Consider the following 13,637-nt stretch of genomic DNA (forward strand, 5'->3'; position numbering starts at 1 on the left):
ATGAAAATTCAAGTACCTTTTAGTCTCAATTATAGCTCAGTTTCATCAAATTGCATCAAATACACTAAAATAACTTTTGGGAGTTGTTTTTTTTTTAGCGTGTGCAGAGAATATTTTCAAAATGGTGGAAAAAAGAAGGCACTTGAAAAAGATGAGAAAAGAGCACTTCTTGCCTCTAAGACCCCAGCAGCCTTTAACGTTCACCAGACTCCTAAAACTGAAGATCCGTTGCCCAACTTCAGCTTCACAAATCATGAAGCCATAACAGAAGAGTAAGTTGTAACTTTCTTTTTACTATAAAAGTATTTTTTTTTCAATTTTGTGGATTTGCAATGCCTTACTATATAAAATCAATCTAATCCAACTTTTCTAGGAAAGAAGTTCATGAAAGAAGGAAATATATACACTGCTATAGTATTTGTCAGTAGGTGATGATTTAAAACTAGGTTTTTGTTTTTTTTAAAATATAGCCTGATATTGACAGTTAAGTCTATTTAATTTAACAACCATTTCCTCAAGTGTAAAGCTGTTTAACTTCATTAGTGTTCTTATGTACAGACAGAAGAAACATTGGGGGGGAAAAAAAAGTAATTCATTTGAATACTGAGGAAACCAGTCCACTTATTTTAAGAAATATAATATGGATGGACAAGAATATAATATTCTTCATGGACAAGGATTTTTTATCTTAATTGTTTACTTTTAATTAACTATTTGATATGTAACCTTAACTTTAAATTACTTAACTTTTTGTAATATTTATCTTTTTAAAAATGCAACATTTTTCTAAGGTATCTTTCCGAACTGTTCTGCTTCTGTTCTGCCTTGTCACTGCCCTGCAATCCCAGACCTGCCCACCAATCCTGCTGCTGGATGCCACTCCCCACCTGCCCATGGGCCCATCCCATCCAACCCACTGCATGACCAGCCTGGGCAGCTCCCAGCCAGTTTCCCTGGTGTCTCCATCTGCCTGCCCCATCCAGTGTCCCCAGCAGTGGCTGTGGAGTAAATTGGCTGAAGTGACAGGGCAGCAGCAGCTGTGGGGACTGGTAGCAGGGGCTAGCAGTGGGTCTGGCAGTGGCAGAGACTGGCAGCAGCACCAGGAAGGAGCTGCCACCGCTGGGGCTGCTGGGAAGTGAGTATGGCTGCTGCAGTGCCCCAACCCCGCTGCATGCTCAGGGATGCTAGGACTGGCTGCATGTACCATAGCCTGGGCTGCCTCCTGCACCTGGGCTGGGCAAGGCCAAGGGTTTCACAACAGGCTACACAAAATCCCTTGGTGGTATTATAACCTCCTTATGTATTTCTTTACTTCTCTGCAAAAGTTGTCTACTCTATGGTCAGGTGACCGTATGAATTCCCTTCCAGCCGTACTTTCCTATAATCCTAAGAAAGGAGGGAGAACTGGGTCAACTTGTGTCCCACAGGATTTTTTATCATGATGAAACTGAGACCACGTGATATTTCTACCCAAAATAGCCTTGCAGTTCCATTTTAATCAAGCTATTTACTTAACTGCATATTTTCCTAAACAGCATAACATTAGCTGGAATTATTTATTAGCTATTTAAGAGGACTGTTTTTTTTATCTTTGGCAAAATGAAAGGTGGTGCAGTCTGCACCCAAATACTCCCAGAAATGGATCTCTCTTTGTATTATACTTATTTCTGATTTTTAAGAATTAAAGCTAAGGCCTATGCAGCTTCAGTTGCTTTCTTTTAAAAAGCCTGTCATTGACATGCAAGGCAGTAGCCTGGTATTCTGTGCATTATGCTTTAATACATTTCCATTGGATGCCTCTTTTGGCAGGGTATTTCTTCAATCTACGTGACAAGATTGCAAACACCTGTCTACTTCCTTAGCTTTCCGCTCAGGAATCTCCTGCAGTTAAATGCACACAAGGACAAACATTTGAAGAAGAAAAGTTACGTGTCTTTTAATTAACTGGAATTTTTAAGCATGATCTCTTTGTGTGTATTCCACTACCTGACCTCCTTCAACACTGTCATATTCTACTTGATTCAGGAGTTCAGGAGAGAAGAAACTGGATATAGAGTTGATTCTCAAAACACCTTTTCTAGCCACAATGATAAACAAAGGGGTTGGAGCCCCATGCACAAACCAAGTGATACGTTTGGTAACATTTTCTGGTTCTAGCTGTGCACAACTTGTATGATAACAATCTTTTTCTATCCTTTGAAAAAGGAGGCAAAGTACCACTCATGGTATACCTACGGTAACTAGCCAGAGCTGTGGACATTCTAGAGGGAGGTTTAAGAAGGAAGGCTGGGTAGATCTTGCAATGAGAAATATGTTGTGGATTAATTATGGTTCTTGACCATAACAAAAACGTTGTCTATTCATTAAACATACTTGTGTATTAAGTTAAACCTGCTGACTTTAGTGGCAAAAAGGATTGCACTGCTTGCTTTCTGGCTGCTAGTGTTGCAGACCTAATATGGCTGTAGAACAGCGAGATGATAAATTCAGGTCTGATTTATGACACAGCAGGGTTCTTTACTGCAGAACTTCTATTTTTTGATTATATAGGAATTGAAAAGAACTTAGCTAAGGTTCCAAGTTGAGTTTACAGGGTTGGCAGCTAAAAACATAGTGGTCTAGAAGATGTGCAACTGCAAATAATAATAAAATAGAAAACTTATTTTTTTTATGACTAGATCTTTATTTCAAGAGTAAGTAGATTTCTGTGTTTAATTCATATTTTACAAGTAAATGAGCTGATATTCAGATAATGCTACTTCACAGTATTTGCTCTGTTTTTGAGACATACAGTTCATAGTGGCAGTTTATGGATTCTTAGCATTATTATGAATCGTAACTACAGTGATCTCATCTAAACCTTGTCAAAAGTGGAGCCATATTCTTAATATGCCTTACCTTTTTAATTGCTAGCTTAGGTTTGGTCCAAGTCCAAAGCTACTATTGGTCTTGCTGTATTATGGCTTTGCCATTTTGTTCCAAACAAACCAGAAACTGCCTATTTCTTAATGCGGAATTTTTCTACATCAAATAATACATCGCAGTTTACACTAATTTGGCTCTCAAGAATATGTATTACTGATAATAGAGATTGCCTTAATGTCATCTTATAGGTGATCCTTCTTTGACAGAATTCAGGGAAACTTACAGTAATTTAAGAACTGCATACCAGTGCCTATGCTGTCCCTGGCTTGACAATAGCATGTTAAATAAACCTTTTAATGAACAGGGATCCAGGTTTTCCATGAAAAAATAGGAACCCCCCCCCCCCGAGAATTTCCCCCTTTTGACCAAGGGGTGGGGGGGCACATACCCTGCTGCTGGGCGGGTAGGGAGTACCTCACCAGGGTGGTGCAGAGCTCCCAGCAGTGGCACTGAGGTTCCCTCCCCAGCTTCTCTCTGCTCTGCTGCACTGGGCCCACTCGCTGTGCCATGGAAGCCCCCAGGGGAGGGCAGCAGGGTGGAGAGCCTGAGCCTGCAGTGGGCATCTTACGTAGCCTCCTCCTTCCCCCCTGCCCCCATGGGCTCTGTTCTAGCCATACTACCCTCAAGTATGGGGAAGCTGGGCTCTGCAGTCTGCTCTACCGCAGTAGCTACCACCTCCCGCAGGTGGCAGCCAGGACTCAGGCACTGGTGGAAGGGGTGGTGGGGGCAGAGGGCTGTGAACCTGGGTCTCTGGCTCCATAGCCCTGGCAGCTGAGAGCTCCCTCTGGCAGGGGGGAGGGAGTTGAGGGGGCACTGAAAGGGCTGGGGAGCTGTAGCTTGGGAGTGAGGGGCCTGGACCTGCATCCTGGTGAGTGAAGGGGGCGGGGGGAGCTCTGTTTTTTTTTTTTTTTCTTCTGTGATAAAAGTCCCAAAATCAAATACCAGAATTTATAGGTATTTAGAATTTGTTTCATTATAGTGTTTGAGGCACTGGTATTTTTCCAAATTGCTTTAGAATTGTAAATATATCTGTAAAACATTGCGTTCAATTGATAGGGAGAGGGAGAGATTTCACTTTGCAGATTTGGGGTTTTTTATCGGAGAATTTGCAATTTTTAAACAGAAAAACAGGATCCCTGTTAATGACTTTGTATGTCACTTGCTATATGAACTGTAATAGCTTCGTATTTTTGATTATATACTCCATGGTAACTCTGTTTTTTTTGTCATTCTGTAATGTGTACTTGTGTTGGATTCAAGATCAGAGACTACTGCCAAAACCAGTTTGGTAGCATTAGAATGAATACAGTTAGGAGGCTGCTTTGAGCTACACCTCAGATGCATAAAATATGTTTTTGTATAAACAAAAGCCTCCTTCATTTTCCTGCCTAGTATTTAAAAGAATGTGAACATACGTCTGCAGGAATGCAAGGACTATGGTGAACGAACAAGAGAAGCTCGGACTACTAACACATAGATGTTGAGTTGTGGTTGCATTTGGAATATAAAAGAAATACTTGTAACTGTGATATGAAAGTAGGTGGGTTTGATCTCTGCCAGAGAGCTTAGCAATGCTCGAGTCTCCCTTTTGGTAAAAGTGGGGGAAAATAAATCAGTAGTGGGGTGTGATAACATCTTCAAAGTGCTCCTGAGTGAATAAATGTGTAAAACTGAAAAGGTACCTGTAGGAAGTGACTGGAAAATATGGTAATGAGAAACTTTATCCCAATGGTAAAAAGTTAATTGAATTCAGCATAGAGGGTTCACAAAATACAGAAATAGTTATTAAAATTCAAGAAACTGAGTTGAGAGGGAATTGAAGTACCTAGGGAATATGATGCACTGGAAGGGTTCATCCATGAATGTGGAACAAAGCAGCATATTTATGGGGCAAGAGACTATTGTTCCTCTGGAAGAGAATGATCACTTCCTGCAGTGTGGCTTCCTGAAAGACTTTTCCAAGTACCCAAGACTTAAAAAGTCCTAACAAAAAGCTGTTGAAGACTTGGATGGAAACGGGAACAAGCAGAATCTTAGATAAGTTAATTACCAGCTGAAGAGTGTAAGAGAAAAGTTTTAAAAATATTTGGTGAGAAAGGTAGTACTGAAGGAGACTGTTCTAAATTGAGATGTAGGTAAAATTAATTATTTAAGTAGTTGATATACAAACAACCCCTCCCTGCAAAAATCTTCAAGAAAAAGTGAAACCTGCTAAAAAGAATGGAAAGAAGACCTTTTAAGGGAGTAATGACATTTTAATTAAATAATCCATTTTACGACATTCTTAATTTCATACCATGTAGGACAAAGCATTAAAGGAATTAGATGAAATTTTGGTGGTCTTATTGGGACACTGTATGATTGGAGGAAAGTAATATGGAATGGATGTTGAAGATAGATCCTGGAGGGAAACATCCAGGCTACTTGCCAATCAGTAAATCTTGGTTCAGTGCCTTGTAAGATAATGGCACAAATGTTTTAAGAGAAACTATTGCTTAAATAACGAGATTATGAACAAGAAATAGCCAAGTAGATTGATTTCTTTTGACTACCAGGCTGGTGGATTAAAGGAGTAGAACAGTACTAGGCAGGAACTTTAGTAAAATATTTCGTTTCTACTACAATTTTGATCTTAAAGTTACTGCGAGCTGTCTCCATGCTGACTGGTCTGAGTATTTGCAAATGGCTGAAGGAAATAAATGCTAGCGTATTGCATGTGGAAGGTGTGTCTCTAGCTTGACCATGGAGTAGATGGCATACCAATAACATTTGGAGCTATGTGTTCATGTGTCCCTTTGTATGTTTTTTTTTTCTTTAATTGTGTAGTACTTTGAATACCAGTAAGGAGGCTAGCTATTTACAAAGCTAGCTAAAAAACCAGCAAATAGAAGCAGGAAAATAAACAGAATTATAATTTTTGCTGCTTGTGGGTGAGGGAGAGAGATGTGAAACCATAGATTGAGTAAAAGGGAGACATCTAGAAGCCAATAATTCTGAAGAAAGTCATTCTCTATAATAGTAGTTGGCAACCTTTTTCAGGCTGCCAGCTGGAGTGACCCAGTTTGGGTCAGGGGTGGGCAGGTGCTTGGACTCAGCTGCTGCTGCTGCTTCCCATGGCAGCACAGGAAAGTCCTGGCAACTGTGTGGCTGTTCCCCAGTGCACTCTCATCTGAGAGTTGAAATTTAAATAAGAATGGGCAGGGGAAGAGCGCTGGGGATTGCCCCAGTCCATGGGGCTTGTGGGACTCTGGCTCTGTGCCTCCATGTGCCACTCCTGGCAAGAGTGCCAGGAGAACCAAGTGGAGGCACGCAGCTGGCCCAGCCTGATGGCACGGAACTTACCGTTACTGTAGTGTGCAGCCAGGAACCATGTGTTGCTAGGAGGGGATGGGCCTGGCCGGTTCTGTGCTGTGCCATGTGGGTCCCGGCCATGCAGTGGGGCTGTGGTAGGGTATGGGATTATGGTGGAGGGGTGGGAACTTGTGGTGGGGGCTGTGGAAGTGTGTGGGTGTGTGTTGGGGGTATGGTTGGGAGTGGGGAGCCAGCCCCATCCATTCTGTCCCATCTTGGATGCAGCATGCAGTTCTTTGCTGCAAGGTTGGGTTGCATACGGCATGGCATGGGGCCAGCCTAGCCTGTCCCAGTACCACGGCGTTCTGGCTGTAAGGCCAGGACCTGCACAGTGCAGCACAGAGACAGCTTGGCCCAGCCCCTGTGTGCCATGCTGCGTGGGTCCCAGCCATGCAGTAGGGTACCATATGTGCTAGGATAGGCTAAGGACGGCCAGGTTGGCTCCTTGCAGGTCCTGGCCTTGTAGCCAGGAACCATGTGTCACTGCCAGGCTAGGTCGGCTTCACACTGCCACGTGGGTCCCAACCTTGCAGCCGGGAACCTCACGCTGCAGCCAAGATGGGATGGGCAGGGCTGGCTCCCCACTTCCCACCCCACCACCATAACCCCACACACACACTCCCACCTCCCACCATATCCACACGCACACCAACACCCTCCCATGCCCCCACCATACCCCAAACACACCCTCCCACAGCCCCCACACACTCCCACCCGTACCATACCCACACTCGCCTCTTCTGACACACTCCAACCACATATCCCCAACCACATATACTCCTTTATTCCCCCACACCCAATAAGAGTAAGAAAGTATTTTGAGCTGTTATTCAGTTGCTTCTAGATATGCAATGCAAACACAAACCAGGACAAAAATATTTTTTAAATAAAATTAAAATAAGTTATAGTAGATGGAGTGGGTATTATAATAACACCTACTGCAAGCAGGTACGTCCAGATTTCCAAATGGAGTACTTCTGGGGCAAGGGGAGGGTCTTGGGGCAGCAAAGGTCAGTGGTTAGGGGTGGGACTTCTGATCCCAAGATGGGAACCAGTGGGCGGGGCATCTGTGGGGCTACCCTTGCGGCCCTTGACAACTCACCAAAACTTGTTAAGCGGCCTTCCAGCCAAAATAATTACTCTCACCTGTGCTAAACTGAACTGTGTTGTGGTCTGCTAGACTCAAAAGCATGGTAGCATCAGTAATTCCCCTCCCTCTGAAAGACGGGCTTAAAGACCTTAAGGATTCAAGGTCCTGTTTCTGAATTATTAGCAACTAAAACTGGGTAACTGCATTTTTATATATTCTTTTATTACCCTGTTACTCTTAAATAGCCAGTAACCAGTACTGTGTTTTGAGGTTTTAAATTTTAAGTTAAACCTTCAAGTTTAGCACTTTTCTTTGGTGGGGGTGGAGTGGGGAATATTTACATAGTCATAGAGAAGTAGGGCTGGAAAGTGCTGGGTTTCCCTCCCCAGAGAAAGGGTCCCAAGTGTCACGGTGGAACCCGAATGAACAGGCTGGGTCTAGCGGCGGTGGAGTTCTGAGTGACACAGAAGCTGGATGTTCCTTAATTGAATAGGTTTATTAACTTACGCTTGGTAGAGCGCAGGTACGGAGTCTTCAGTTACAGTTAATAACGCACAACAGGGGGAACCTGTTGTCCCACGGGGTTCGCCGACAGGCCCTTGCTTTCTACTCCCGGTGCCGGAGCCCGGGAATAGGTGCGGCTGCCTGTCAGGTAAGTCCCAGGGATGGTCAACAGTTTATAAAGGAAGACAAATAACAAACAGAACTGTAACGCGTCGGTGTCGCCAGTCCACAGAACAGTTGGGTAGCCGAGATGATTGCCGAAGTCAGGAGCCAGGTAAGTCACGCCGAGGTTGAAGTCAAAGTCCGTAAGGGTGATCCGGAATCGTGGTCGAAGATAGTTGGAAGCCGAAGATCAGTACAGTTAACGATACAGAATGCCAGGCGGGGAGAGAGGCCAATAGGCCCAAGGGCCTAACTGAAGGACAGTCCCTGAAGGAGTCAGCCTCTGTCTCCAGTTACGCGGGTCTCTCTCTCTGTCTCTCTTCCCTCTCTCTCTCTGTCTCTCCTCCCTCTCTCTCTGTCTCTCCTCCCTCTCTCTCTGTCTCTCCTCCCTCTCTCTCTGTCTCTCCTCCTCATGGGAGGGGCTCACTAGGCTTTTATCAGAATTTAGGTAGCCAATCAGAATGTAAACTCCACAGAACTTTCTAGTCTGATTATATAACATAACTGGGCATGCGCACTGTTATCCTCCCTCACACTGGGCATGCGTCTGACAGGGAAACTAGGTCACCCTTGAGTGACAGGCCCATAGGTCATGCAAAGGCCACGTGCAGGGCCTGTTACTATGACGCTTACAAGATAGCCTCTGCACCGGCAGCACTTACAGAGCAAATTTCCAAGACAGAAAGGACCTCTAGAGGTCATTTCCAACTCCTTGCCTGAGGCAGAATCATCCTTATACAAACCCATTGTCTCGCATCCTACCAAAAGTAGACTGTCAACTTGGACATAACACCCTAATCTGCCCTAGGTTAAGCAGGGGAACCATGGGGACCATCCTGTGGCTGCAGAGGTTGTTAAAATATGATGAAGAAATCCTGGGGAGAGGGCCAAACCCCCTGCTATAGAAGGCAAAAACTCCCACAGTTCATACCAGTCTGACCATGAGGTAAAATTTCTTCCTGATCCCAAATATGGCACTTGGTTTGACCCCCTGAACAGAGATGAGACCTGCCAGAAACCTCTGGATTTGAGTCCTAAGAGGACCGTTGGTGCACACCTGTCAAAATCCCCAGCCTGGGTTGCAGCCAACACCCAGTGCTTCTGAGAGGCTTAAAAAACTCCCTAACCTATATAGTAACAGGAAGGGAAAATATTCCCTCCTGGCCCTAACCAGCAAAGCGCAGAAACATGAGAAATACCCATACTACAACATAGACACGGCTATGACTATGTCATGCCTGATCAATGCCTATCCAGCCTCTTCTTGAACACCTCCAATGATGGAGATTCAACAACTTCCTTAAGCAAACTGTTCCACTTACTCACTGTTCTAACAGTGAAGAAGTTTTTCCTCATGGCCAATCTAAACCTGCTTTGCTGCAATTTTAAGCAATGGGTTCATGTCCTACCCTGCAGAAGAAAAGGTATTTGCTCTCTCCTTTAGGGCAGCCTTTCAGGTAGTTGAAGACTGCTATCATGTCCCCTCTTATGACCCTATTCTGCAAGATAAACATGATTTGCTTTTGTCTCCTCATATGGCTTGCCTTTCAAGCCCTAATTACTGCTTCCAGACCTATATAAGAACAGTCATTTATTGGATCAGAACATAGGTCTTTCTTGCCCAGTATTGTGGCACACTGGCAGAGTGGATGCTAAAAAGGAAAGTGAGCAGGGTATGACTGGGGTTTTTAATACTGTTCCTCTTCTAGTTTCAGCCTCCAGCATTTAAGGCGGGGGTGGGCAAAATCCAGCCCGTGGGCCAGATGCGGCCCATGAGGCTATTCAAATATAGAAAATCAATATTTCTCTGCCCTTGGTTCCTGTCAAAAATGGACAGCCCCACGTGGGCTGCGAGCACCTGCAGTATGGGGAAAGGGAGGGACATGCACTCAGCTTTTCCCTGGGCTGCACTCAGTTTTTTTCCCTGCCTGGAGAAAGGCAGCCCCTTCTCCGCCCCATGCCTGGTGCCCTGCGCTGCAAGCATTCACAGCCTGTGCGGGGCTGTCCGGAACAGGCAGCTCCAGGCAGGCTGTGAGCAGCTGCAGCATGGGGCACTGGGCATAGGGCACGCGAGGGACTGCTTTCTTACCCCTGCCCCCACCCGTGCTCAGCACCAGCTTGTAACCCAGCCCTGCTGGCAGTGGGGTGGGTTACAAGCTGGTGCTGAGCGCGCTTGCCCGCCCCATGACCAGTGCCCTGGGCTGCAGCCACGTGCAGCTTGCATGAGGCTGCCTGTGCCTGCTCCAGACAGCCCTGCGCGGGCTGCAAGCGCCTGAAGTGCGGGGCGCCAGCCATGGGGCAGGCAAGGGGCCGCTTTTCCCCATGCTCAGCACCAGCTTCTTCCCCGCTGGCAAGCAGGGGGTCGGGGTAGAGTGCTGCCCTCCACCTGTACCATGGGTCTGGGGGGTCCTGGGTGTGAGTGGACGGGGAGCCAATGGGAGCACAGGGCCCGCACCAGTGTCCTGGGGCCAGTGCCAGTGGGGCCCAGAGCAGGGTGGCAGGAACACGGGGTCCCAGCTGGCAGGGGCTCTTTGGAGCTGGGCCAGTTCACCCCTCCCTGCTGGTGCAGCCCAGCCTGGCCCCACAGACCCCTGCCAGCCTGTGCCCCACTCTGGGCCCCACTGGTGTTAGCCCTGGGATATTAATCCCAAGATAGTGACCAGGGGGTGGGGCACCTGTCAAGGGGCTGGGCTACCCATGCGGCCCTCGACAGCCTACCAAAATTGGGTAAGCGGCCCTCCGCCCAAAACAATTGCCCACCCTCAGTTTAAGGTCTAGGAAGTTCTAATTCAAAGACTGTATCTGTAACTCCCATCCTCAGTGGTTGCTAATATACCTTTCCTCAAAAAAATTGTCTGATCTCTTTTGGGATCAGCAAAAGGTTTCTGTTGCTGCATCCCAAAACCACATTCATCTTCTGTACGGCTGCATCACACTGCAGACTCGGAGTCTGTCATCTACCAAGACTCTTAGATACTTCTCAGTAGAGCTGCCATCCAGACAGGTGTCACCCATTGTGTTTGTATTTTTGATTATTCCTCCAGCAGTATAGCACCTTGCATTTGTCAACACTGAACTTCATCTTGTTAGCTCCAAGCCAGTTTTCCAGTTGAGGTCCTTCTAAATTGCATTCACAACCTTCAGTAAGTTGCAGTTCTTCCCAGTTTCATGTCATCCGCAAACTTGCTCAAGAAGCTTTCTATGCCTGCATTGAAATCTGGCATAGAAAGCTTTAATAAACATGTTGAAAAGCCCTGGGCCCAAAACAAACCCACTCGGAACCTCCTGCTATTCTGATGTGGATCCATTTATAATTACCCTTTGCATAGAGCTATTGAGCCAGTTGTCTAGCCACTTAACAGTGGTTTTGTCTAGCCCACATTTTTCCATATTGCTTTTGAGACGGTCTTGTGGGACTTTGTCAGAAACCTTAGTCCAACTATACTATATCCACAGCGTTTCCTTCATCCACCCAGGTAGTTACTTTGTCAAAGGACATCAAGTTTGTTTGAAACTACTTGCTCCTGGTAAATCTCACAGTGGATGTTTGTGATAAGCGTTTCCATTTCCAGATGCTTGGAAATGGACTTCCTTGGGATATAGTCCAGTAACTTCCCAGATATTCCAGTCTGTAGCTCCTCAGGTCTTCCTTTTTTGCCTTTTTTAAGGAAGGTGGTTACTATGTTAGCCCTTTTCCAGTCCACTGATATCTCACCCATCTTCCACTGTTTCATGAGTATTATTGCCAAGGGCTCTGAGATCTCCTCTGGCAGTTTCTTTGGTATGCTGGAGTACTACGTCCAGTTCTGGATGCCACACTTCAAGAAGGATGTGGAGAAGCTTGAGAGAGTCCAGAGAAGAGCCACTCATATGATTGTAGACCTGAAGAGCAAACCATATGAGGAAAGGCTGTTCAGTCTAGAAAAGAGAAGAAGGCTTTGGGGGGATTTGGTGGCAGCTTACACATATATATCAGGGGCTAGGTGAACAATTATTCACCAGAATGCCCCAGGGGAAAACCAGGTGCAACAGTCATAAACTCCTAGAAAGAGGTTTCAGACTGGATATCAAGAAAAATTTCTTTACAGTTTGTGTGACCAGACTCTGGAATAGACTCCCAGTGGGGGTGGTGCAGGCACCTACCCTGGAGATCTTCAAAAGCAGACTGGCCACGCACCTTGCTGGGGTTATTTGACCCCAGCAGTCTTTCCTGCCCAGAGCAGGGGGGCTGGACCTGATGATCTCACATGGTCCCTTCCAGCCCTAAACTTCTGTGAATATGTGAAGTTCATCAGGCCCTGGTGACTTCTAGTAACTCAAACCCATCAAAACTCTCTAACTGTCTCTCTTGTTATCTCATCCCTGAGTATGTCCTCTTCCTTATCCAGATAATTCTTACTAGGTGTCTGGTTACAGTCTGGGGGTTTTTTTTGTGAAGACAGGCAAAGTAGTTGAGTAGCTCTGTCTTCTTTGTATCTTCTGTTAAGAGTTTGCCCTGGACTTGCAGTTTTCTTAGCTTTTTTTTCTGGCATACTTCTAGAACATCTTGTTGTCTTTAACCTCCCCTGCCAGGTGCAGCTCATTCTTTCTTTGCCTTCCTGATTTTTGCCTCTTGCAGGTTCTTGCTATTTTCTGGTATGCTTCCTTGGTAACCTGTGCATTTTTCCATTTCCTGTACAATTCTACTTTAAACATTTATCCAAACTCCTAATGATGGTATGTAAGTAGTAAAAAATTCTTTCTTTAAGTTATTACATTATTAGTCCTGCAAAAAGACAGAATCTAATGTGAAGCATGTGTTAGTACAGGATACAGACCTTACTTTATGTTAATTTATATATATTTTATATAATATATGTAATTTATATATTTATAATATATATTTCATGCCCTTGTGGTTAAAGACTTTGTTCACTGAAATACAAGACAACAAAGCAGAACCTGTAATTTTCTTGAATACCAAGTGAACTACTTTGTGGTTATTAAACTTGATTGTTTATTATTTAAAAAAGGTTGCAAGCTTATTATTCTGGTCTTTACTGGTCTTATTAAATTGTTCAGCATATAAACAAGTCTTCTAGACTCATGTGAAGTTTCTTCATCTGACCCTGCACAGAGGACAGGCATCTCAGGGGACATAGACATATGTAACACCTAGGCTGGTTTAAGCATGGTTTAAACCAGCATGTTAAACCAATCTAAAGCTGCCTGAAATGGTTCAGATGCATACTTCGAAAATCCAGTTCTCTTTTTAAACTGGTTCACAGTGCATCAGTTCAGTGTTGGACACAAAGCATTCTATGATACAGATCTGATTGGTACTTCAGGCAACCCACACTACATCACTCCCTGCCCTTCCCTTTTCCTCCCCTCCCCTCCCCTCCCCTCCAGCTGGTGGCTCCACTACTTTCCTGTTCCCTTTTGTTGGCACTTTTTACTAATGAGCCCCCTTGCACTGCATGTTCAATAAAAACTATCTTTTTCTAATGACCAGCTGAATCCTCATTCTCTACTTGACTACAACCCTTCACCATGCCCTCCCAGCCTCTCAGAACCCAAAAGTATGGAACCAAGCATTCTCCCCCTTCCCCTTCTCCACCCCACC

At 45.1% G+C, this 13,637-nt stretch overlaps 1 protein-coding gene across 1 annotated transcript in view; it reads left to right on the top strand.

Annotated features, from left to right (window-relative positions):
* The window catches only part of BMT2 (base methyltransferase of 25S rRNA 2 homolog), a 102,973-nt gene that overhangs the window by 54,375 nt on the left and 34,961 nt on the right, over nucleotides 1-13,637 (top strand). Inside the window, exon 5 of the mRNA XM_019514553.1 lies at nucleotides 99-272. Within this exon, the coding sequence (XP_019370098.1) occupies nucleotides 99-272 (174 nt within the window). The remainder of the gene's footprint in view (nucleotides 1-98; nucleotides 273-13,637) is intronic.

This window comes from Gavialis gangeticus, unplaced genomic scaffold (assembly GCF_001723915.1).
Source record: "Gavialis gangeticus isolate Ggan-Ray unplaced genomic scaffold, GavGan_comp1, whole genome shotgun sequence".
NCBI classification, from domain to species: domain Eukaryota; kingdom Metazoa; phylum Chordata; order Crocodylia; family Gavialidae; genus Gavialis; species Gavialis gangeticus.